We start from the raw sequence: 26,830 nt of genomic DNA on the forward strand, positions 1-26,830 counted from the left end.
AGACCAGGCTACATTTTCTAGTCTTCAACTATCTCGGTTTGGTGAGCCTGAGCCCACTGCAGCATCATCTTTCTGTTCTTGGCTGATAGAAGTGGAACCTGACATGGTCTTCTGCTGTTGTAACCCACCTGCATCAAGGTTCGACGTGTTGTGCGTTCTGAGATGCTTTTCTGCTCACCACAATTATACAGAGTGGCTATGTGAGTTACTGTAGCCTTTCTGTCAGCTCGAACCAGTCTGGCCATTCTCAGGTGATCTCTCTCATCAAAGTGTTTCCGTCCGCAGAACTGCTGCTCACTGGATATTTTTTCTTTATTGCACCACTCTGTGTAAATTCTAGAGAGTTTTGTGTGTGAAAATCCCAGGAGATCAGCAGTTATACAGCAGAAATACTCAAACCAGCCCTGGCACAAGTAATCATGTCACAGTCAAAATCACTGAGATCACATTTTCCCCCATTCTGATGGTGAACATTATCTGAAGCTGCTGGTCTGTATCTGCATGATTTTATGCAATGCAATACTGCCACACGACTGGCTAATTAGATTATTGCATGAATTAGTAGGTGTTCCTAATAAATTGCTCGGTAAGTGTATGTTCATCTCGATATTGATCGATCTTTTGGGCTGAGATCTAAAGTCTACTCTAATGTCCTAATAACCTGACACCATATTTGTTTCTCCCTTAGATTGTCCGTGGCCTGAACCATGGGCAACACTGCTTATTGGAAAGCCCTACTGGCAGTGGGAAGAGCCTCGCGCTGCTCTGCTCAGCCTTGGCATGGCAGCAGGCGCAGTATGGTATGATTTAGTGCTGAACAATAAGGCCTGTCACAGATGTGGCATTTTGTCTGACAAAATGTTAGAATGCAAACAATTGTTATTGGTCAGCAGAGTGACTCAGAGGATAACGTTGCCAGCTCATAGCTCTATGGTCACCAGTTTCCACCCACCACCCAAAAAGCATGCTGGTAGGCAGATTGGTGACTCTAAATTTCCAGCAGGTCTGATTATGTAAGTGCATGGTTCCCTGTGATGGACTGGCATCGCATCAAGGGTGTATTCTCACTTCACTCCTAAAATTTCAGTATCCACTGTGACCCTGATCTGGATTAAGCGCTTAGTGAAGATGAATGAATGTATAGTTCATTGCAGTTAACAATTGAATTGTTTCTGAAATTTTACCTCTAACAGTTATGCATAAGAGACATCCATAAGCCTTTATCTGGATTGAACAGCTACAAGTCCATTACATTTCAGTTTGATATTTGGACTTTAATAAGTATGTAAAGTATTATTTAAGTACAGAAAGAGTTCAGTCAGATATATACAATATAACAAAAAGTCTAAATAAATAATATGCAGTTTTACACAATTTTTACTGAAAGTGGTTTAATGGAGAAAATATTACTAAATATTACTGTGTTACATGACAGGAATAAAAATAATAAAAACATGTTGGCAGAACAATTTTATTATACTTTATGAACCTCAATTGCTGATGTGTTTTGCTTCAGAGACACTTTTCTTGATAGTTTTAAGATAATTACAGAAGTTTTATATCTTTATATCTGAAGAAAATGGCTAATTTTGATACCAAGCTATGGAAAACACTACTTGGAAATTGTTACATGCACTGGAAGTGAGTTTTAAGGGGGGTTAATTTGGAGGCCGTTTAAATATACTTATTCAAGTTTGGCCTTATTGGCTTATAAACAGAGAATAATGGAAAGGCGTTGGGATGTTATTTTCTGTCTAATTTTACCTTCTCTATTCCTCTAAGCCAAGTCAGACCAGGAGGGAGGAAGCCCATCATGTGATGTGAAAAAGCCATTTGTTACTACCCCATGTCAGTGTGTGTGCCACAACAGAGCTCGTTGCTCATCTACTTCCTTTGGCACTACAGCGTCCAAACCAACTGTGATTGACCTTACTGGAGAAAATACTGCTGCACAAGTCATCACACCTCCGAGAGGTTAGCATTCTTAGGAACCAGTTCTGAATCTCTGCTCTACCCAAGTCATAGACATGATGAGTTTTCTTCTCACTAACAGCGGAGGAAAATCAAGCCAAGAGATCCACTCTGTCATCCAGGCTTTCTGAGAAATTTCAGGCTTCCCTCAATACACAGGGAGAACCAAGTGATGAGGACTTTAAGCCTGACAAGAAGCGCATTCGGGCACCTGCTGCTGATCAGAAGGTAGGATTGTAAATATTTAGATCTTGGCTGTTATTAAAAAAAATTGTCTATCATGGTATGCAATATTAATCACCCTCAATCAGATTTAACTCAAGTAAAACACTTTTCTGCACAGACATCGACGTGTAGAATAGCAGTAATGCTAACTGTATAATTTATTTTATTTCAGTGCTGGTAATTTTGGTGGTGGAGCCGGCCCTCCACTCTTTTACCTCTCATAAATCACAACATGGTCTAGTTGGATAGCTATTACATAATGTAGATTAGTTGTTAATTTTTTTTTTATCATCATACTGTGTTTGCTCATGGCTTGCATTTGTTCAGTGAGGCACTGCTGTGCTATTCAGGGTAATTTACAGCACATGTTATTCAGGGCTTCTCAGAACACGAGAATCTGTAATACATAAACTTAATATTAAATCTGACCACTGAGGACTTCACCAGTATGTCAAGTCACTGTTCATTTTGAGCACTAAAATGAACATGCAGTGGTGCTTGAAAGTTTAGAAAATTTCTTAGAGAAAAGTGCTTAGAAATGTCTATATTTCTGCATAAATATGACCTAAAACATCCTCAATAGTCCTAACAGTACATAAAGCGTGATCTTTAGCAAACTGCAGAGGGGCAGCAATGTTGCAGTTGTTCAGTATTCTCCTGATGGTGGAATCATGAACATTAATGTGAGAGAGGCCTTTAGTTGCTTAGAAGTTACTCTGGGTTCCTTTGTGACCTCGTACACTATTAGATGCCAAAAACAACTCTTTTTCTGAGGTTCTCTAAAATCTCCTTTGTTTATGCCATGATACACTTCCACAAACATGTTGTGAAGATCAGACTCTGATAGATCCCTGTTCTTTAAATAAAACAGGACACTCACTCACACCTGATTGTCATCCCATTGATTGAAAACACCTAATTTTAATTTTAAATCTAATTCTAATTTTACTTTCAAATTAAACTGATAATCCTAGAGGTTCACATACTTTTGCCACTCATATATATGTAACACTGGATTATTTTCCTCAATAAATAAATGACCAAGTATCTTATTTTTGTCTCATTTATTTAATTGGGTTCACGTTATCTACTTTTAGGACTCGTATGATGTTTTGGGTCATATTTATGCACAGAGATAGAAAATTCTAAAGGGTTCACAGACTTTCGAGCACTACTCTAAGCTGACCTGTAATTTGTCAATCATGTGGTGTTCAGCAAAGCAGGAAGCGAAGATGTTTTGAAAAAGGTGTGGTGTTTGAGGAGGAGGAGGAGGAGGAGGAGGAGGAAGTCGAAAGGGCTAATCCTGGGGCTGAGAACTGGACTGTAGAGTTGAGCAGGCAAGCCAAACCTGAAGGCAGCCTGCCACCTGCTGAATGCTGTGTGAGTATATGTGAAGTATTTAATGTTTGAGCCTTATTGCAATGCTTACCATAACAGTGTCTGGATCTTTTGCTGTTGCATATTAGTGCAAGAGCATTTCACAGCTTTTTTTTTTTGTGCTCCAAACAACTTTTAAGTTAAATCTGGATACAGTGATCATAAACACTGGTTTTGGCATATAAATAATCTTAAATCTTTTCCCCATCATTCTTGTGACATTTCATATAACTTAAAAACAGGAGCTGGCAGAAAGCAGGCTTGATTACTCTGAGTGCAGTTTCCGATGACACCCAGCTGATATCTGTATCGTATTGGAAATGGAAACGAATTGATCTGTGTATGTCTTCCCATCATATACAGTATCTCACTTCCAGAAAATGTGCATAAAACTGAAGTGTGAGGATTCTTAGACATTCATATTCATTTAAGTATTTTACAAATAAAATCATGCAGTCAGAAACTGGACATTGTTCTGCCATAACAACTTAGATTTAGTTTTCTGTGGATTGACATTTGACCAGTGGGTGGCAGCAGAGAGTTTTATAAGATGGCAGCGTTCTAGCTTCTTTGAAAGCTTTTAAAGTATACAGCTAACAATTATTTTTAATCAATGAATCTATTAATTATCTATTAATTTAATTTATTAATTAAATTGAATTATTTTAAATGCAATAAATGACAAAATTATGTATTTAACAATATTTCTTTAGCATTTCAATTAACTAATACTACTGCAGAACCTTTAACTAGGCCTAATTAAATAACAGCTCAGTAACTGCAATGCAACATTCCACACATTTATTAGACATTTATCCATCACAACATGAGAATATTATGTCAAGGAAATGAGACACCAAATCTAACCCACGGTAATGGTATTCTGTGTTGTTTTTTTTGTTTTTGTTGTTTTTTGCATGTTTTCAAGCCTTGATTTGTTAAATTCTGACCAGACAAATCCAAAACAGGCAAATACCTACTGGTAATAGCTAACTGATACTAGTGCTAGCAGTGTTTGTGCAAGGTGAATAATTTTCACCGTGTTAAATCAGCTCCAAAGTTTGGGGTTGACTCTTAGTTTTACATGTCTAAAATCAGTGTATTGATTCTTTTTTTGGGATCAAAAGCATGATGGCGACTTGATGACTTGCCACAAAATGTCTTTAAAAAAACATTATGTATGCTGTGCATAATATTTTTATTATTATTTATTTATTTATTTCAGGCAGTACTTAATCACTTGAGAAATGGCTCACATAGCTGAGTGATCATGCTCCTGTTTGGACTGTAGTGAGTAATGGGATGTAATAGTCCTAGGATGAGGGGTCTTTTTAAGTGAGAGTATGCTCGACGTGCTAAAACACAATGAAATTTACAGTTACATTCATGGACCTCTCTATTAGGAACGCTGTACTAATACCGGTTAGGGCCTCACTGTACTCTTAAAACAGCCTCAATTCTTCCTGGCATGGATTCCACAAGATGTTGGAAACATTGCTTTGAGATTCTGATCCATGTTGACATGATTGCATCACTCAATTCCTGCAGAATTTTCAGGATCACTTTCATGCTGGGAATCTCCTGTATCTACATCATCCCAAAGGTGTTCTATTGCATTCAGATCTGGTGACTTGGAAGGCCATTGAAGAATGTTGAACTTGTTGTCATGTTCATGAAACCTGTTTGAGATGATTTTTGCTTTGTGACATGATGCATTTTCATGCTGGAATACCCATTAGAAAATGGGTAAATTGTGGCCATGTAGACTGTTGCATTCAAGCAATGATTGGTTGGTGTTAACGTGCCTAAAGTCTGCCAAGAATACATTCCCCACACCATTACACCACCTCCACCAGCCTGGACTGTTGACACAAGACAGGTTGGGTCCATGAATTCATGCTGTTGGTACCAAATACTGATCCTCAGCGGAAATCGAGATTCATCAGACCAGGCTGCGTTTTTTGTGTCTTCAGCTGTCCAGAGTGCCCACTGCAACATCAGCTTTCTGTTCTTGGCTGACATAAGTGGATCCCGGCATGGACTTCTGCTGTTGTAGCCCGTCCGCATCAAAGTTTGACATGATGTGCATTCTGAGATGCTTTTTTGCTCTCCACAATTGTACAGAGTGTTTATCTGAGCTACTATAGGCTTTGTGTCAGCTCAAACCATTCTTCATTGACCTCTTTCATTAACAAGGCATTTTCCTCTGCAGAACTGCCACTCTCTGGATGTTTTTTCTTTATTGCACCATTCTGAGTAAACTTTAGAGGCCATTGTGCATGAAAATCCTAGGAGATCATCACTTTTCTAAGCACTCATTACTAGGCTTTACATTGTATGGTGGGGGGTCTCCTCAACCACCACTAGTGTGTAGCATTCACCTGGATGATGCGACGGCAGCCATAGTGCGTCAGAATGCCCACCACACACCAGCTATTGGTGGAGAGGAGAGGAAAGTGATGTAGCCAGTTCAGAGATAGGGATTATTAGAGGGCCATGATAGATAAGGGCCAATGGAGGGATTTCGCCAGGAGACCGGGGTTATACCCATACTCTTTTACCATTAGTGTCCTGGGATTTTTTATGACCACAGAGAGTCAGGACCTAGTGTCCCCCTCGCTATACTGCTATTAAAGTGCTCAGTGACGGTATAGCCATTACCTTTGATTGAGTCTAAAACTGTTCAGCATTTTTTTTCTCTGTATGTAGCTCCTCAGAAAATGTGATGCTGTCCCATTAGAAGAATCTGTGTTGGTGTTTGTCTATGATACAGGAGAGCCTGTGTGTGTACATTAGTTAGAATGAGGAACTGAGTGACTTGTGGTAGAATTTCCTAGAGATTGGTGGACTATTATAGAAGGTGGAGGCTTAGCCTTTGTGGGTGGGTTAAAGGGGGTGGGGTTTGCTTTGGGTTTCCATTCCTCATCTGACATCGTGCGTAGCCCCTGCCAGTGCTGACTGACATCTTCAATGGGCCCTTTGAAGCAAGCTCCAGTTTAATTAAGAGGTTTGCCTTGCTTGGCAGTGAACTGTGAAAGCCTGGGATAAATATTGAATGGGGTTCACCTGCTGGTTACTGCGCTCAAGGGATAAACAGGTGCTTTGTGTCTCTAGAGATTGGCTGGTTGGGGGGAGCGCTAAGGGCTCCAGGGGCAGCCATGATAGGGGAGTGAAGACCCGTGAAGACTTTTTATGAAGGCTGTTTTTCTCACTCTGTCCGTCTTTTCTTTTCAATGTCCTTTACTGAAGGAGTTTTTGAAGGGGGGGGGGCTTGAGTGTCAAGCTCTCAGAGCTCACCTGTTGAAATGCAGGCCTGCACATTCCATCAGAGTCATTGTGGGGTGAGGACAATCTACTTTAGGATCTCAAACACAGAGCTCTAACAGGACACAGGGCTCGCCTTGCACCTCTCTAGAAAAACACAGTGAATGTACTGTTTGGCTGAACCAGTCCATTATCATCAGCCCAAACACCTTTCTTGTCTCATTCTTTAGAATCCTTTATAATCCTCTAAGTCTTTTCTTTATTATAATATGCATTTGGAGTCTTACTTGGAAACCGTGAAGCACACAGTTTGCATTTGATCTAGTCTGAACAAATTTATGTTTAGAGGATAAGTGGTGTTATCTCTTTTGGTTGTAATGTGTTTGCTTTATTATCATTTTTTTTTTCCAACAGAAGGACTTCCTTGAAAAAATGTCTTTCCGGCAGTTTTTGTTTAATTTGGTAAATACGATATGCATTATCTAGCTGTTTGTCTGAGAACTGAGGCTTATAAGAAACCTTCTATGATACATCAAAGTCTCTTCTGTACACTGCTTTATGCTGTAGAGCAGTGAGCTGTTCAGTTTGTCTTGCCCCCAGATGACCCCAGCTGAGACAACATGCTAAGGTTGACGCTCCTGCACAAGGCTGGGCAGTGTTTGATAGCAAGGACTGGATTGAGCTGAGGGAGACCGCCAAGATGATATCAGGGCCCCCATGGTGAAAGAATGCAGCTTGAATGTGTCCATGGCGGCAGGTCCAGCCAGCGGAGGCTGTTATCTGCATACCAGGGGTGTTTCTTTGCTGCCCGGTGGCGAGAGGGGCCGAAACTGTGGCAGGGTTCATGTAACGGATACTCTTGTGTCAGCTGTTTCCTGTGCTGCCACTGACAAGGCCTACCATTCACGAGCAGCCCTCCCTCCATCATTCGATGAATAAGTAATTATACAGCACAGGAGGCAGGGTACTTGGACTGGGCTATTGAATGTGGCAGCAGTAGGTAAGCTGATCCAAGGAACTGAGACAAGTGGAGCGCTGGTGTGAAACTCCTCCAACTCTGTTGTAACATTATCTGCATCCAGGCATTTTCTTTTTAGTCTGTGCAGGGGAGCTAGGCTTTATCCCACTCTATCCTCTCCATCTAGTATGTTGTAATATTTAATGGCAAACAAGGTTTGAGAAGCAGTGTGGCTGACCAAAGGGTGACTCCACCACTGGAGCAAGGGCTAAGAGAGTGATTATTAAGCATTAAGTTGTAACATGCAGTGTTTGTTGATAAGCCTTGATCTTATTACTCTTGGAGAATAGAACAATGGTAAAGTGAAGGAGTTCATGTTTTAGGTATTCAGTAACCCCTTAATAAAATCAAATCCAAAGTGCTCTGAAATGCCTCACCAGTGCGAGTTCAGATCATTCACATTATGTTTAACTCTGCCCTTTTAAAGCATATTAGATTTTTAAAAATGAATATTCAAAACCTCAGTAGCTTTCCTCATGGTGAGCTGTATAGGTAGAGTAGAACAACCCTGTGCATTAAACCAGTTATATGTTTGATTTTAGTCTCCGTAAGAACTGTTGTAAGTTATCCAGGATGTGTGGAAAAACTTGCATGCCAATTTCCTTACAAATTAATAGTACCACACTAATACTGAGTGGGAACTATCCTACCACCCCCCTACCCCTGCTCCCCAGAACAGCTTCAATTCTTAGTGCTATGGATTCCACAGGATTTTGGATATATATGAGAAAATTTGAGATTCTGATTGTCAGGTTCTTCAGCTACACATTTATGCTGCAAATTTCCCGTTCTACCACAACCTAAAGATGTTCTATTGGATTCAGATCACATGACTGGGGAGGTCACTGAGCTCAGTGTAATGTTCATGAAACCAGTTTGAGACAACTTGTGCTTTGTGACATGGCAATTATCATGCTGGAAGTAGCCGTTATAAAATGGGTAAGTTGTGACCATGCATGTGGTCAGCAACAGTACTCAGATAGGCTGTGGCATTCAAATGATGCACATTTGTTATTATGGAGCCAATGAGTGCCAAGAAAACCTTCTCCACCCCATTACATCACCACAATTCAGCAGCCTGAACTGTTGACAAAAGCAGAGTGAGTCTATGGATTTGACAGCAGGTGTGCTCTCTGAAACTGGATATTAGGCGATTGGAATAATAACAGGTGATGTTTATCCAATCTAAAACTGACCAGTTTTGGTGAGCCTGTGCCCAGTGTAGCCTCAAATACTTGTTCTTGTCCAACTGCCTCAAAGTTTGGCATGTTGTGCATTCTGAGATGCTTTTCTGCTCACCATGTAAAGAGGTTTTATTTGAGTTACCATAGACATACTGTCAGCTCAACGAAGTCTAGGTCCTTGAACTTTCTTATCAGCAAGGCATTTCCACTCTCATAACTGCTGCTGACGATGTTTTTTGTTTTCATTCTGTTGTGAGTGAAAATCAGAGGAGATCAGCAGTTTCTGAAATACTCAAAGCAGCCCATCTGGTACCAACAACCATGCCATGCTCAGTCACTGAGATCACATTTTTCCCCCAATTTGAACATAATGTGAATATTAACTGAATCTTTTGATCTGTGACTGAATGATTTTATGCAATGCACTGTTGTACATATGTTATACATACATACATACATACATACATACATACATACACCGTATATATGGAGTTGTATAGCACATGACTGCATGAGAGATGTGTTGCATTACTAAATGTGTTCATATACAAATGTGTTCATACAGATCTGCTTAGGATCAGTTTCACTAGCTGGCAGGTTCTTGTGTGCGAAAGCTATAATTAGAAATATCCAGTCAGGGAGCAGCATCATGAACAATACTGGGGTCTAAACGTTCCATCTCAGCTGCAGTCATCTGATCCTGACTTATATTGTTTCCCTTTCATGTCTACGTTGTTTATCTATATGTCCACATACGTAAAAAACCTATTCATCTAATTGACTGACATGATGTCTAGCATTGCTCCTGTAGTCTTAGTCATTACAGTACTTGAGGTTGATTTGTTTTCCTTTCTTCATCCATAGTCTCCAGTACCTTGTTCCCTGTGTGCTTGTGCAAGCCTCGCAGAAGGGCAGAGGGCAGGTGAAAAAGTCAAGGAAAAAGACAAGGAAAGTAATGGGAAGAAAGCTGTCCCCAAAATTTTCTTTGGCACACGTACGCATAAACAGATCACCCAAATTGCACGAGAGCTGAAGCGGACGCTGTACTCCACTGTGCCCATGACCATCCTGTCCAGCCGAGACCATACGTGTGTCCACCCTGAAGTGGTACCCCACGCCAACCGCAATGAACGCTGCAAGGAGCTACTCAAGGCCAAGAATGTGAGTCACCCAATGCCCAGCTCATAGCATCTGACATCACTACAGCTTTCAACACAGGGTCTTTATTCATGTGTCACCACGTGAGCCCTCAAAGAGATGAAAGGCTTCATTGACAGAGTTTGTTCAGCCCATTAGGTTCACATGCTCTTGTTAATTCTGAACTATGAATTCTGTTATTATATAATAGGTATGCTAAGCTGAAAGTTAGTAATAGCAAAAATAGATTCGGCAGCCAGTGGGTAGTTCATCTTTCTAGATGTGTTGATATGCATGTGCATTAATTTATTATAACTTTTTAATAAAGACAGGTGGCAAAGAAAACCTGATGGCTATGTCATGCTGTAGGTTACTTGTTGCTGGAGTTGAAACATTATTATGCTGATGGAAGTGGTCACTTCAAGGATAACACTGTCCCCATTCACAGAGCATGAGGGCTCACTGATTAGTTTGATGAGTATAAAAATAATGTAAATCATATGCTATGGCCTTCAGTCACTTGATCTCATCCCAGTTTAACACCTGTGGTGGATTTTGAATCTATGTGTTAGAGAGTGCTCTCCTCCAACATAATTTAAAAAATCTACTGAGGGAATATATTTTGGGGAAATTGGTGTTCATAATACCATTATAGTAACAGAGACTTGTAAAATCCATGCCAAGGCTCACTGAAGCTGTTCTGGACGCTTGCGGTGGCCCAACACCTTACTGAGACACAGTTTCAATACAATTCTGATACCTCTCTTAAGTACATATTAGGGCCACTGATTTGCTCAGCATCCGAGGTTAGATTCAAACAGTGGTCACCATATAATGAATTATTATACAACCCCAATTCTGAAAAACTTCACATTCTACAGAGCACAATATAATAAAAAGATTTAAGGAAAGATTTAAGCATAAAGGGCAAGGCCGAAAACCACTTCTGAATGCGTGTGATCTCGGATGCCTCAGACGTCACTGTCTTAAAAATGCTGCGAGTCTGTAATGGATATCCTGATATGGGTCCGGGAATACTTTGGTAAACCTTTTTGGTAACACCATTCGCCGCTGCATCCACAGATGCAAGTTAAGGCTTTACTGTGCAACACTGTCCAGAAGCACGGCCGACTTCTCTGGGCTCACTCTCATCTGAGCTGGACAGTAGCGCAGTGGAATTGTGTTTTGTGATCAGATGAGTCAACATTTCAAATAGTTTTTGGACACAACCGCCGTCGTGTTCTTCGGGCCAAAGAGGAAAAGGACCATCCAAGCTGTTATCAGCGTCAGGTCCAAAGGCCAGCGTCTGTCATGGTTTGGGGCTGTGTCAGTGCCCGTGGCATGGGTAATTTGCACATCTGTGAGGGCATCATTAATGCAGAAAGATATGTACATATTTTGGAGCAACATATGCTGCCATCCAGTGCAGGACAACGGCAAAGAACATTCTGCCTGGATTACAAGCGCATGGTTGCGTAAGCAGAAAGTGCGGGTGCTAGCAGGGCCTGCCTGCAGTCCTGACCTGTCTCCGATTGAAAATGTGTGGCGCATTATGAAGCGCAAAATAAGGCAACGAAGGCCCTGTACAGTTGTGTAGCTGAAGAAATACATAATGGATGAATGGGGAAAATTCTGCTTCCTAAACTTAACCAACTGGTGTCTTCAGTGCCTAAACTCTTAATAAATGTTATTAAAAGAAAAGGTGATGTTACACAGTAGTAATCAATCGACTTTCCTTACTTTTTTGGAGTGTTGCAGTCATCAGATTTGAAATGAGTGTGTATTTTCAAAAATAACTTAAATTCACTAACTAAAACCTCAAATAATGTGTTAATATTAATAATGTGTTTTCAATATAATACAGGCTGAATTGAATTTTCAAATGACTCTTTTTGGGTTTTTTTTGCATTTTTCATACTGTCCCAACTTTTTCGGAATTGGGCTTCTACAATAGTACCAACAAATTGAATCTGCTGAACTCAATTTGACCTCATTTCTGCTTGGCAAAGGAAGCACTTGTTCCCTGCTTCTTGTCGTGGCCTTCAGGCTAGATAGTCGGTGTTCACTAGTTTGGTGAGCCGTCTTTACACTTTGACATTGTTGTAATGGGAAGATGATTAGTAGCCTTCAGAATATATCCACTGTAACATAAACCTACTCTTTAAGGATCTGTGAGTGAAATCCTTGTCACTGGAGCTGTGGGGACCAGTTCTGGGTGAGAATGCCCCTAATCACTCATTCAGAACCTTTTCTTAATGCACACTTGTCAAATGCTTCAGGTGCGGTCAGTTTTAACGAAAAACCTTTTATCATCCTCCTCGCCGCTAGGCAGCTTGGGTTATAAGCACCTATTGCTCAGCTGCCGACCTTGTTCCGTCCGTGCATGTAAATGGCCATGGCACGGGAGATGACTCTGCTTAGGAGTGTATAAGTCACTAGCACTGTCTCCTGTGTCATTTCCAGTCAGGCCTGCAACCCCACTCCTTTCTTTTATTCTCCTCTGAAGCATTTGCCATGAGGTCACACATCTCCGTTATCATCACCATCATATGACTGTTGCAGTGAAATGGCCCTGGCCAGGCAGTGTTAATCCCATGCTCCCTCTGTGGGATAATCTCCCTGACTATAATACAGATGAAATTGCTGTCAGCCTCTCATCAGGCCACTGCAGGCTCCAGTAAGTCCCAGCACAATGAACAGATGCCCCTTTTAATGGTCCAGCAGAAAGACACCTGCTCTAATTATGAAACAGATACGTGTCTTTTAGCAGTGACAATGCTCTCACTGTTATAAGTGAAAAATTGTTAACTACATAATGAGGATACACTGTCTAATGTTAGGGATGAATAGTGACCTGCCATTTTATTTGACCGAGGCCTATATTACAGTTTAGCAGGGAATATGGGTTCCCAATGAATATCCATTTGATTTTTTAAAACATTTTGTGTCTCTTTTATAGGGCCAGTCATGCCGATTCTACCACAATGTGCATAAGATGCGGGAGCAGAGGTCTTTGCAGTGGGTGCATGGGCTGCACCAAGCCTGGGACATAGAAGAGCTGGTCAGTCTGGGCAATAAGCTACGCTCCTGTGCCTACTATGCAGCCCGGGAACTCATGCAGGATGCTTGCATTGTTTTTTGCCCGTACAACTACTTGCTGGACCCCCTTATCCGGGAGAGTGTGAGTTTCTTTCCCAGTCAGACCAGGAGCCTGTAGGAATCTATATCAAATAACCATAATACACAGTATGGTATTAATGTATGCATGTCCTACTATAACTAGGTCACCTGTGCTGTAATATGTGTATTAATATTAATATATAATAATATATAATAGTTTTTGAGAAATCATAAATATATTTTGGAGACTGCAACACGTAGTTCTTATTGATGAATAAGGCAATACAATTTTTATTGCAAAGGTGATCAATCAGATACCATTTTGCATGCATAAATCCTGTTTATTCTGAGCCTTTTCTAATCTTTACTGAAGATGATTGCTCCCGTCTTCTCCATAGATGGACATCAATCTAAAGGGGCAGATTGTGGTGCTGGATGAGGCTCATAACATTGAGGATTGCGCCCGCGAGTCTGCCAGCTATACCCTAAACCAGGCTCAGCTGCGGGAGGCCCGTGAGGATTTTGAGGCCATGGTGACGTATAACATCCGCCGGAATCACCATGAGCCTCTTCTGGCCTTTTGCTGCAGCCTGCTCAAGTACACTGTCTTTGTTTCCTCTCAGAGGCTATAGAACAATCTAAATATGAATTTTTTGCTAACTCCCTTGTGGCTAATGGTTTGTACAGTATGTAACTTGATAAAAAGGGGTAAATGGAGCCTATGATGGTGGACAGAAAAAAGGTGCATGGGGCAGATTGCATCATGTAGAAGTTCATTTATCATTCTTTTATCGATTAGTGAGCAGAGATAACTTGTTTTCTATTGACAAATTCTTGTGTATCATCTCATGAGACTTGGTGTTAATTGCAGGACAAATTACGACATCATTCTTCAATCACTTAAGATCTCCATATAGTGCTTAATATCCATTATGTCTTTGATTAAGCATTAGGCATTTGATTTGACAAGGCTGTGAAACCTCAAATGGTGTCAAATTTGTCTGACAAATGGTGTGTGGATTTGTGTGTGCAGCTGGATACAAGAAAGCTCCAGTATTTTGCAAGACAGGGACTATGAGTCTGCCTATAAGGTGTGGACTGGGAAGGAAGTTCTGGACATCTTCCATGGTCTTGGCATAACAGCTGACACGTTTCCTGTGCTTCAGGTATCCCATTCCACAGAGTGTTGCCTATAGTCCACCTTCAACGTGCTCCATTCTAATATTCTATGTTTTCTTACATTTCCCCCCCATGCAGAAAATAATATTTATATTCGTGTTTGTTTGTGTTTGCTTGCTGAGCAGAAGCATTTTGAGGCAGTGCTGGAGAAGGAAGAACGGGTCGGGCTGGTGAATGGGAGAGAGGACACAGTAGAGGTTCCCACCATCAGCTCCAACACTCAGACTGTGCTCAAGAGCCTTTTTATGGTGTTGGGATTTCTGTTTAGACAAAACTGCAGGTCATTATCCCTTAGAAAAACTGAGCATATGGATAAGCTTTGCCTCCAAATCATAGTGGATGCCTTTTTTTTTTGTTTTTGTTTTTTTTTTGTTTTTGTGTCCTGAAATAATATTTCTGGCTCACATTTTATTTACTCTAAACATTTTGGTTTTGAATATGAACACTTGACACAGTATACACAAGCAAATGATGAAAACTTCCTTCATGGTTCTCTTTACTGAAAACCACTTCTCTTTATCAACCTGTGCATTGTTTAAGTTCAGATTTTCAGTTATTAACCATTACAAACATTTTTTCAGCATGAAAAATGAACAGCCATATTTTATAATTCTGTCATTACAGTATGCTGACTAAACGAATTTTGGTAACAAGTTCATTGGTAACATCCTTATAATAATTCATTTCATTTGTCTTATTGTCAAGAGTTTGTTTAATTACAGTCATTTTAATTTTGAAACTCTATTTTAGAAATTTTGAGACCATGTTCATTTCAGATAATTTCATTTTTACCTTTCATTATCACTGATGAAATTTAAAAATGTTATCATGATTTATTATTTTTTTTCTTTTAGTTGACTAAACAACTGATCATAGATCATAGATAAAGGAACAGTGTTAATCCTAGCACTTGTTCCATGTTTAACTGTAATGATGATGAGATTGCTTTTACTGTGACCTTTTAATGTGCTTTTAGGGTTATCACTGTGATCGTTCCAGCTGTCCCTCAAGTTTGGGGAACATGAGCTAGAACCAGAATCCTAATAGCCAATGGCAGCTGTTTGTGCCAAATTCTGTTTTAGGAAGACAATTGTAAAAACTTTCGTAGCATAACTTTATAATCCTGCCTTGTCTTTTTTCTGTTTTATTACAACCAAGGCAGTCTATTGATGCCAAAGCTAATCACAGCTCTGATAATTGTATATGGTTTAAACTTGTGTGTGCCCGTGTGTAGGTTTGCAGATGATTACCGTGTGGCTCTGCAGCAGAGTTATGTTTGGACTACCCAGGAGGATGTGCCTGATGCCCAGGGCTTTTTTGCCCGGCCACGCCGTCGCCGCCAGGCTGTCCGCACTAAAACCCTTGTGCATACCCTCAGCTTCTGGTGTCTTAATCCTGCTGTGGTAAGTGCCTGACCCTGAGCAGCAACATAACTAAAGTTTTTTGTTTTGTTTTGTTTTTATTTTCTTCCACATATCATTGCAGGAACAATAATCAGTGTCTATATCATTAGTGGCCTGTGTATATGCAGTTCATGATAACAGTGTATGTATGTGCTGGCAGGCATTCTCTGATCTGAGCACAGTAGTACACAGTATAGTGCTCACTTCTGGTACCCTCTCACCCATGACGTCCTTCTCTTCTGAGCTGGGCCTCAAATTCTCTATCCAGCTGGAGGCCAGCCATGTCATCAGCAAATCTCAGGTTAGTACACCCTGGTGAGTAATGTAGCCCAAAGTGAAAATGCTGTTGCTTAAAAATGAGTGAAGTAGGGGTGAAAGTGGCCATTCATATAAGTACTTTAGTAAGATGAGGGAAGTACAATACATTACTTGCTACACAATGTCAGATTTATATTTCACAACAAGCCTGTTTTTTTTCCCCTAATTTTTTTTAATTAGTATTGAACAGGACAGAGCATAATGGTACATTCACTGAAAACGTCTGTGATAATTCTGTTATAATAAAATCATTTATAATAAGTAAGTGAACATTTTATTTAACTCTTAATATACTTCATAATACAGCATGATTCCAATAACTGCATGAGTGTAAGGTTCAGGGAAAAAATAGGAAACATAGGAAATATCAGTTGATTACATTAAGGATGATTGACAAATACCATCTAGAACAAATTCCAATGAAATCATAAAAATGAAAAAAGACACTATATATACTGTAAATCTCATGGCTGTATGAGAAGGGCTGTTGATTGGGTTCTTTTACTATTCAGACACCTTTGGCTTTGTTTCATCTGCTCAGTAACAAACTAGATTAGCTGTGTGTTTGCATTAAAACAGAAAATGTCCAATATAAACGGTTGTGAGTTTTTGAACTATGGCATAAAATTTTCAGGTGTGGGTTGGCACTATTGGAGCCGGTCCTCAGGGTCGTAGGCTATGCGCCACATTCCAGCATGCCGAGACCTTCACCTTCCAGGATGAGGTGGGGGCACTGCTGCTGAAAGTGTGCCAGACGGTGAGCAGAGGCGTTCTCTGCTTCCTGCCATCCTACAAGGTAAAGTTAGTGACTCTATGGGTTTCTTGCGAATTAGATCTTGAAACAGTTTACTTAGATTAACTGATGAGTGTTTTATCTGTAGTTGTGCGCTCTCACCACTGGGAGGTGTTAGAGACCACAGTTTAAGCCCTGCCTTTTCTTTGTTGTTGTTTTTTTTTCTTCACATACTAGCTTCACATGCTGCTTGACCTGTCCCTTGAACAGCCATAAAGTGACACCTGAGGCACTCGTTTTAAAATTCAGTAGTAGATGTCAGGGAGGCTTTGTTTGCCACTTAGGCACTAATAGGCAATTCTAGTGTATAATGGATACTACACAAACCACAGTGCACAGACCTGCCTGTATCAACTTTCAACTAACGAGCTCACTTATAGGCTTCCATTGATAAATACTTTGTTCTCTTTTGTTTGTTATGCCTTTACCATGAATAATTGATTTTCATTCAAACTGCTGGTCACAATGTCTCCTCTAAATGAATGGGTGAGTTTCTGAAATGCATCCATGTCCAGATATTCATTATTTGTTATAGATAAAGTGCATGTTTTTGTATTTTAAGTTTGGATATGTTTTAGTAGTATATTGTGGTTTTCAATGATTATACATGACTTCTCCGTGTGGATTAATATTTAATCAGAAAACTGAGCAGCCTGGGGATTCTTTTGAGCCTTTGAGTCTTTGGATGTTCTGGAGCCTCAAAGTCCCATCTGAGAAATAGCCTAGACTACCGTTTGTTTCCAGACGCCTTTCTACAACAGCCTGTGTGTGTGTGTGTGTGCGCATGTGTTTTTTTTTGTTGTTGTTGTTATGCGTGCATGTGTAAGATCGTGTACTGGTTCACCAATTTGGTTGCACACACGTACCCTTCACCTTGCTCTTTAAGCTGTGGTTTGTAGTAGTTTTGACCCCATTAAACCACAGTGCACCTCATTGTCTGGCTCGAGCATAGGAGAAATAAACTGGAAACAACTGAGGGGGGAGGCACTTATTAAATGTTGGTTTGCAGAGGTGAAAAGATCTCTGAGAAACACAAGATGCTTTTAAAGCAGATTAAGATAAGGGCCATTAGGGGTGATGTCGCCATGCTGTCTGTGTGAAGATGCGTCTGTACTGGCGCCTGGTGCCGGTGGGGAGTGAGTGTCGGGAGGCCGTATCCGTTTAGCTTTTGTCCTATCAAAGTCAAAGTGCACTGCAGGGTGAATGAGCTAAGAGCCTGTGAGACCTTCGGTTCCCTTCACATGCTGCCCAGTGTCTCTCGGGCAAATTTAGGCATAAGTACATACTTGCATAGCATCTAGGACACTTAGACTGTTGGATCATGCACATCCAAACAAGGTTCAATGTTTTTTTGTACATCAGTTACCTTTTCTGAAATAGAAAATATCACAAAATGTTAATGACATTTGGTGTTTGAGTTGATTTAACTGTTAATTAGGCAACAGTTTTTAGGGATGTACCAATCAAAGTTTTTCCATTGTTAGTACAATACCTACATTAGAGCTCTGAGTATTAGCTAATGCTGATCTAACAGTGGCATCCTCTTAGTAACTGAGCTTTTATTGGCAAGTTATGCGTTATGGAAGAATGCATCAGTGGACTGGATTGGAAAATGTGTACTGGTCAGCACTGATAGTGATGCTCAGTATTAGATCAGTACATCTCTAATCATTTTAGATGGCCACAGACAAGAGCAGTAAACCACAGAAGTTTTATTAAACAAAAAAAATTATCAGAAGACAATATTGTAATTTTATAACTTTAATATTTTACACACGTATCCATTTTTCTTCATTTGTATGAAAGTTTTCTTGTTCCTGATATTTTTTGATTCTAATTTAAATAAATGTTTTATTTACGCCCCTCTAACAAATTGTCAAGCTAAAGCCGGTATGGCTTTCTATTCATTTCATAGAACACACAATGTGGTTTGTGATTGTTGTTTCTGTTGAAATATATTACATTTAAATAGTTAACATTATTGATGCACCGAAAGGAAAATTCTGGGCCGAAACCAAAAATTCAGGACACACTTGGCCGAAAATTAATTTTTTAAAAACCCATTTTAAAATAGGTTTTTTTTTGTATAATTGTATTAATATTAGACTTTTTAATTCATTTCATGAATTTAATTAATCTGAATTGGAAAAACTACAAACCAATAAAATGTTCACACTTTTTTATTGAAATTAACATCCAAAATATATTATTTAAAATATTAAATATATTATTCTTCATTCAGTTCTGTAACAATTAAATGTAACAGATTTTTTTCAACCTAATTATCCAAATAATGTAAAGTTCTAGAAAACCATTATGATATGCAAAACAGCAGTCAAGTAATGAACTAGGCCTCGTTTCTGTTTATGTAACGTATTTCCACATTGAATTAAGATTATTGTGCAAAAGAGCAGCAATAGAACTAAAACCAACCTCATACCATAAACAGCAGATGCAGCTTCAAGTCAAGAGCAAAGTTTTGCAGGGCTACATGAATTTTAATGTAATTGCTATACACATAGCAAATTGGACAGCAAAAGTGGCAGGTTTCACTTCAAGAACAGAAGCTACTCAATTTTCTGGCAGGAGAGACGGTTCCTCTTCTCATCAAGAACGTGAGATGCTGCACTGAATACTCTTGCACTCTCTGTCCTGGTGCTTGGGGCAGATGAATACCTGCATGCAATCCACGCAAGCAATGGAAAGAGTAGCTGCACTTGTTGTGGCACTGCTGTGGGTCGGGGCGCTTTCTTGTAGAATCTCGTCAAATGTCAGATAGTGAGGTAGTTCGCACCTCATCACTTGTACGCACCCGTTTCTCTGACACACTTTGCTCTGTGCTGCGTGTTGATCCTTCAGCAGATACATTCATCACCTCCAGCTCTGCCTGTATCATTTCCCATGCATGCTGCTTTTTCTCCGACTCAAAGTAATGTTCTTTAAACCGTGGATCTAGTGATGTTGCAGTGCAACGATAACCATCTGCTAGATCGAGGTGAAATCTGAGCACCGAGCACTGAGGGGTGTGGTGGAATATATTTTTGGCTCATATTTTCAGTATTTTTTCTCTTTCGGCCAAAAACCGAAAATGCCATTTTCGGCCGAAATTTCGGCACATTCCTACGTTTTTAGGGCATGATCTTTGACGTATGCCAAATAATATACATTTATTCTCATCATTTTTCTACATAAAGCAACAAGTTATTTAGCAAAAAAAAATGTTTTAGGAAATTTGTTTAATGTTTAATTTGGTTATCATTAAGCTTTCAAAAGCAGATCCTGGGACCTCAAACATTCAGATGTGAACTTTTTTTGCTCTTGAATCCATAAATATTATAAAATTTTAACTAGGACTCAAGCATGTGTTATTGCAGGTCATCAAAACTTTTACTTTAAATATACAGACTTGGGTATTATTTCTGTCTTCATTTCTAATGTGTATTTAACTGAAAGACTGACAAGACAATTGGCCTCATCATGGTGAAATAAGCCAGACTTTGCTTCTGTAGCTGCTGCCCACTTGAGCTGTAAATGAGCTGTAAACTCTGACACTGAGCTCCATTAGCAGCTAACAGTGCTGAATCGCTCCACTCATGACTGTTTACCACATCAGGTCTACAAGAATCTCCTAATGCTTTCTTGGCATAAAGAGGAAGAAGGTTTGAGCGACGTGGTCCACTTCCGAACCCATCATGAGTCACTCGGTTTCACATGTATTTTAGAGTAAATATTTTGCCTGCAGCCGTCATGCCAATTGAAGTGTATAACTTCCTTTCTCAAAGCTTTGCATTAGGGAGGCATGCTCTCGACTAGATAAAACCGGATCCATCCTCCAGCCGATCTTGCACTTTATCTGCTGCTCTTAGCTCTGGGACTGTTGGCGTTGTGCTAATGGCCTGCTCTGCGTCAGCTCAGAGGAGCAGAGCTGCTCGCCAGCAGGTGGCACAGGCGCCACTCGTCTCCAGCCATGGCGTAATTGTCGCTGTCATATTTGACGACTGAATTATTCACATCTGTTACATGTCTATGCCTACTACCACCAGGGTCTGCATGTTTCATTAATGATGCTCAACGACCAAGCAGTTTCCATTATTTAATGGGTGTTGGCAAAAAAGGGCAGCCTGCTTCCAAACATCAGAGTGGTGGTGATGATGAAGGGAAATAGATAAAGAGATGTGCCAACAGTGTTGGTGGGGGAGTCAGTACACCACAATTCAGTACCTACAAGTGCCACTACATTATCACATGCCCTTGGAGAGCAGGGTCACTCTGTCCAGTGTACTGTATTGTGGAAGCTGAGTGATGCATATATTTTTTTTCCCCCAAAAAACACCCATGAATTATTTATTCATTGTTGTGCATTTCAAAACAGTCATCACCCCACTTTTGTTTTCACTTTGTTTTCAAAGGCTTCAACGATGCTGACCTCTAACACATCCTAATATCATCTACATGCAATGAAAGCCATGGTCCTGCTCTTTTAAGGATGGGCTCAAACAAAGGCTGTATAGAACAACTTTTTTCATTGTGCCTTGGCATAGCGCAGTCTAACAAATGGCTCCAAATTCTCCCATAGATTTTCAGTTGAGTTGAGATCTGGTGACTGCGAAGACCATTGCATGCGGTTTACATCTTTTTCATACTCATCAAACTATTCAGTGAGCCCTTGTTTTCTGTGGCTGGGCATAGTGTCATCCTGCAAAATATCATTCCCATCAGGATAGAAATGTGGTGATCAGTCAGAATAGCTTTGTTGACTGCACATTGTCCCGCGGCATAACAGAGCAACCAGTTTTTCTTTAAATATGTCATTTTATAAAAATAAAAAAAAAGTATTTGCCCATTTGTGATTTTATTTATTTATTTATTTTTTACTGAAGCTTACACCACATTCATCTAGCCGATTTTTAAGATCTTCTGATAGGTTTCTTCTGTGTGTCCCTCGATCCCGTTTAAAAACTAAGGGGGACAGAGCTTTTTCAGTCGCTGCCCCTCGTTTATGGAATCAATTGCCACTGTACATCTGCCTTGCCCCTTCAAATATCATTTTTAAAAAGAGGCTAAAAGCGTACCTTTTCTCCCAGGTGTTTTAATCTAATTTTTACTATTGTCTTTTGTCTGTTTTTATTTGGTAATAAATTTTTATTTGGTTTCTATTTTACTTTTCTTTACTCTGTTCAACACTTTGGTCAGCTTTGCTGAGTTAAATGTGCTTTATAAATCAAATTTATTTACTTACTTGATAATTTCACACAGTGAATATTCACCCAATGGCAGTTCATCATCATTGAGAAAATTGCATGATTTGTGAAATTTCACATTTTTGTCAAAACAAAGTGATTACTTTGCCAGTGTATGCAATTACTCTTTTGTAAAATATGTTTTATTTTGTCTCGGTCATAGCAGGTTTGATGTTAGTGTGCTCCAGAATCCATGAGATTTTTGTCTTGGGGCACAGACTGGCCCAAGAACAAGACACAAGACTCAACCTTTTGAGCCAGAAGTCTAGTTTGTTGAAGTTGAAACCACAGCAAGTACAGTACATGTATCTCCTTCATACATATGCATTTGGGCAAAAAAGTTGTGAAGTCAGCACAAAAAAGATCAATATATTGGAAGGTTATATATTTACTAAAGTTTAGATGACTAACAGCAACCAGTTTTGCATGTAATTTTCTTCACCTCTAAAAACCAGGTATAAATTACCACCAAATATGTTGGGAGGAGGTATAGTGCCTAGACTGATTAACAGCCTTTGAAGACCTATACAAAGAATGTTTGCTAACAATTTAACGTCTCACAGTCTATTTCAACTTTCAGAACAAAAACATCAAAAGCAATTATTTTTAAGCAAGAAATGAATGAGACTTGTGTTGTAATATCTGGTGCCTGGATTATTTAAATCAATAATTGCCACTGCTGTATGAATACCTCAGTCCTTATATTGTTCTATGTTGCCTGGTTTTTGATGCTTTGATACAGTGAACAAATACGTACAGCATTTTTCCAGTCTGAACAAAGCACTTCAATACACTAAATACATTTTGATGTTGCTGATATTCCAAATGTTAGCCGTAGTCGGACACAAACGTGATCAAACAACATGATCCGGCTACTGAAATAGTTAGAGAAGTGGAACACAATTTAATGATGTACTTTGTATGTATCTTTTTGACCCTGTTCTAGCATTTGCACCATTTCACAACTACTGTTATACCCTGAACCTCAAGCAAAGTGTGTTTAGTGGGCAATCCCAGGAGCACTTTGTAATGTGCTACAGCCTTAGTAAATTGAATGTTGCTGTTGGATGCATTGCAAGCGCATATTTTACATCCTGTTTTGCTCTTCTCGCCTTCTCAGCTGTGCACATTTGACCAACATTACCGAAGATTAAAAGCTTGATATTTGGTCATGCCATCTGTTTACGTTCCTATAGTACATGTTTGCAGTGTTAAAGCCTGTGACAGCAATGGGAGTAAACACACATTTATTTGTAAATAAGTTTGATATATATAATCCCCATTAAGTTGATTTCAGTTTCAGGTTATAACTCTTCCAAAATATGGAAAAGGTCAAGAGAGGGCGAATACTTTTGTATTTGACAGATCCTTACACATGAGTAGGTCCAAGTCTGTATAACTTTTACCATGGTCAGATCCTGTTTTGTGCTGTTGTTATTGTCTGTCTATTCGATGGATCTTTGCTGATTTTTACTTAGAGCTGGCACAGTGTCACTCCTGCCATGTTTGCGTACCTGACCATAAGCCAAGTGTGTGGTTTGACATTTTTATTCTGTTGTTTTGTGCTCTGGGCCTTGGGGGGGGGACACTGCTCTTGTCAGATAATGCTCCTGAATTAGTCATGAAGGCCATGCGCATATCTCACTACAACCACTGCTATCTCCACAATACCCTTAGCTCTGTGTTCTCGTTTTCTCACCTGTAGTAGTCGAACTTTGTTTGGGAAAATTGGCTTTTCATGTTTGTCCATTTTCTTATTTCCTGCAATTCAGTTTTTAGAGTATTGTACTGTTCATATTGTTTTTAACACAAATTACAAGAACACAAGAATAAACCATAGAGCTAGAGCTGGAAGAAGAAAGTCTAGCTTTTTAGCTTTACTAATGAAGCACACATGGATGCCTGTTGTAGACTTGATATTCAGTCCTATAGCATGCATTAATTCCACTTTCAAGGGCTGCTTTTGAACTGGCCTCCACTGTATGAAGATGAGGGCTATGGAAAAATGTGTACGTAATTAAATGGCAGCATGGAGGCAGACACAGGGCAATGTTTACTTACAGTGTCTGAGAGATAAAAGCATTAGGACCATTACTGTGCAAGCCAAAAGGCTCCTGGACTGGCACTGTATTGTATTTCACCCGTTTTTATAAGGCCTAACAAATTACAGCTCTGGGAATATAAACAATGAGGTTACATGAGAGTCTTTGTGCTTGCACATGTCCCTGTCTTTTAAGGTCCAGGATTTTCATTTCAGGTTTCAGTAGGGTTATCAGTTTACACTTTGGCCTGGTAAGAAATTAATAACATTGTCCCTCAAAGTAAATTCAGGGTGCTTAGTACAGTGACCTGATCCATCAGAAGAATGAGTCATATGTAATATGTTTCTTTTATATATTGACACAAAATAACAGCACAAGCAACCAACCGTCCTAGCTTTTGTGATTGTGGCACTGTTGTGTATGTTTTTTTTTTGTTTAATTTCTTTTAATTATATCAGAGTTGCTTACATCTTCTTTTACTCTGTTTCTCATACATATAGAACATAGTACATTGTGCAAAGCATGGGTGATAACAGTAGGTGTTCACACATTACGGTTGTGTTTTGTTAAGTTTTCTACTGACTACAAAAGAACTTCTGCTTGACCCTACTAACACATTTCCAAGCCAGTGAAGATTCTCTTTGATTGGAAATGCGTGCTTAGCCAAAAGGAAAATGTGGATGGTGTAGACACACGGCATGCTTGGTGACGAAAAGAGCTTTTAGATCAATGTTGCTCCCTAGAGAGTCGCTGACTTTTTTGTACTACCACATAGGGGTCTAGCGGTGATTTTTTTTTTTTTTTTTATGGGAAGAGTAAAAACTTTATGTTCTGAGGTGTATGAGAGGTAGACGTGATATTTTTCTGTGAGAGCATTTAGTATAGGTATTGAACATTTTTTATACATGAAATTACAAGATGTACAACAAAAAGTTTATATGATCTACAAGGTTATATATATGGTTGAAAAATGTGTTTAATCTTTAGTCAAGACTTAGTCAAGAATTTGGTTCTCTTTGAAGTTTGGATTGTGTCTCTTTATTCTCCGGCCTTAGTCATGGATCCAACCTATTAACTGTTATTCTAAAAGGGCAGTATTCAATGTAGGCAAATTAAGCAGTGACCCGAGTCCAAAAGTTACATCAGTTTTTACGTGGCAAAAGTGCTGATACAGAGATGGTTTATGCAGCTGCTTATGTTGATTTTCTGTGTAATATAAAAGCACAAAATAAAAAAAAAAGAAAACCTAATATGATATATGGCGAGCGTCGAATTAAACATCTAATCAGAGTCTAGTATATTGCCAGTATATTTATATATTAGTTGTAGTTGTAATCTCAATCACTGAAAATTTGGTTAAATTTAACAATATGGCTTCCATCCGTTATTATTCAGCAGCTTATAAAATAGCCCTTGATCCAGCATGCCCTATTATTTTTGCAATGTATTTTTTAAAAATATATCATGCAGTTGTGCACAGGGTATAAACAATTTAATCATGCTTTTAATTCAATAGTTTTTGTTGGCAGTGTAAAAATCGCAATGATTTAGTTAATTTAAAAACAGAGTGGAAAAAAACACCCACAGTTTGAAGAAGAACCTGACGAAGCATTCATCCACTATGCTCACAGCTCACTTTGTGGTGTTCATAATTTTATCAGTAAAAAATTAGGATCAGGTTAAGCAGTGCCACAGATTAAGATGCTGTTTCCTAGGATGTTCTCTCAGTGTGTGTGTGTGTGTGTGTGTGTGTGTGTGTGTCTGTGTCTGTGTGTATATACATACACACACATATGCACTATATATATATATATATATATATATATATATATATATATATATATATATATATATATGTATATGTGTGTGTGTGTGTGTGTGTATATATATATATATATATATATATATATATATATATATATATATATATATATATATATATATATATACACGCACACACATAAATGTGTACATGTGTGTATGTTTGTATGATACACTGAAACCTGTATATAGTGAGGAATCTGTTGGCAAATCTGTGTGCCTGAATAGATGCTGGATAAGCTGAGGGATCGCTGGATGAACACAGGCTTGTGGGAGAAGCTGGAGGAGCGGAAAGCAGTGATTGCAGAGCCACGTGGAGGAGCCAAGAGTGACTTTGATGAGCTGCTACAAACGTACTACAATGCCATCAGACAAAGTGGAGCCCGAGGTGGGAGTAAACACAGTTCAACTGCTGTTCTGGGGTCAAAGTGATTTTCTGTAAAATCCCTTTTGTGCAGGAATTTATTTGATGACTGATATAATTTTTTTTTGGTTTTACTCAGATGGGGCACTTCTGATTGCAGTTTGCAGAGGGAAAGTGAGTGAGGGACTGGATTTTACTGATGACAATGCCAGAGCAGTGGTCACAATTGGCATTCCCTTCCCCAACATCAAAGACTTGCAGGTAACACTTTGTACTGCTGAGTATTGGCATTTTTTCCCCCTTTCCTTACAGCAATATTTGGGATGTATGTTATAATTAAAAAAAAAATTTAAATGTGGACCATAATGAGCAAT

The 26,830-nt window shown here is 39.3% G+C and overlaps 1 protein-coding gene across 1 annotated transcript in view; it reads left to right on the forward strand.

The window, feature by feature from the left end:
* The window catches only part of brip1 (BRCA1 interacting helicase 1), a 37,903-nt gene that overhangs the window by 1,801 nt on the left and 9,272 nt on the right, over window positions 1-26,830 (forward strand). The window contains 14 exon segments of the mRNA XM_053646602.1: window positions 689-800; window positions 1,783-1,974; window positions 2,054-2,199; window positions 3,412-3,576; window positions 9,904-10,200; window positions 13,136-13,357; window positions 13,695-13,894; window positions 14,330-14,462; window positions 14,601-14,755; window positions 15,710-15,878; window positions 16,039-16,179; window positions 16,831-16,992; window positions 26,321-26,480; window positions 26,596-26,717. Coding sequence (XP_053502577.1) covers window positions 689-800; window positions 1,783-1,974; window positions 2,054-2,199; window positions 3,412-3,576; window positions 9,904-10,200; window positions 13,136-13,357; window positions 13,695-13,894; window positions 14,330-14,462; window positions 14,601-14,755; window positions 15,710-15,878; window positions 16,039-16,179; window positions 16,831-16,992; window positions 26,321-26,480; window positions 26,596-26,717 — 2,376 coding nt within the window.

Source organism: Ictalurus furcatus, chromosome 17, assembly GCF_023375685.1.
Source record: "Ictalurus furcatus strain D&B chromosome 17, Billie_1.0, whole genome shotgun sequence".
In the NCBI taxonomy this organism is placed as follows: domain Eukaryota; kingdom Metazoa; phylum Chordata; class Actinopteri; order Siluriformes; family Ictaluridae; genus Ictalurus; species Ictalurus furcatus.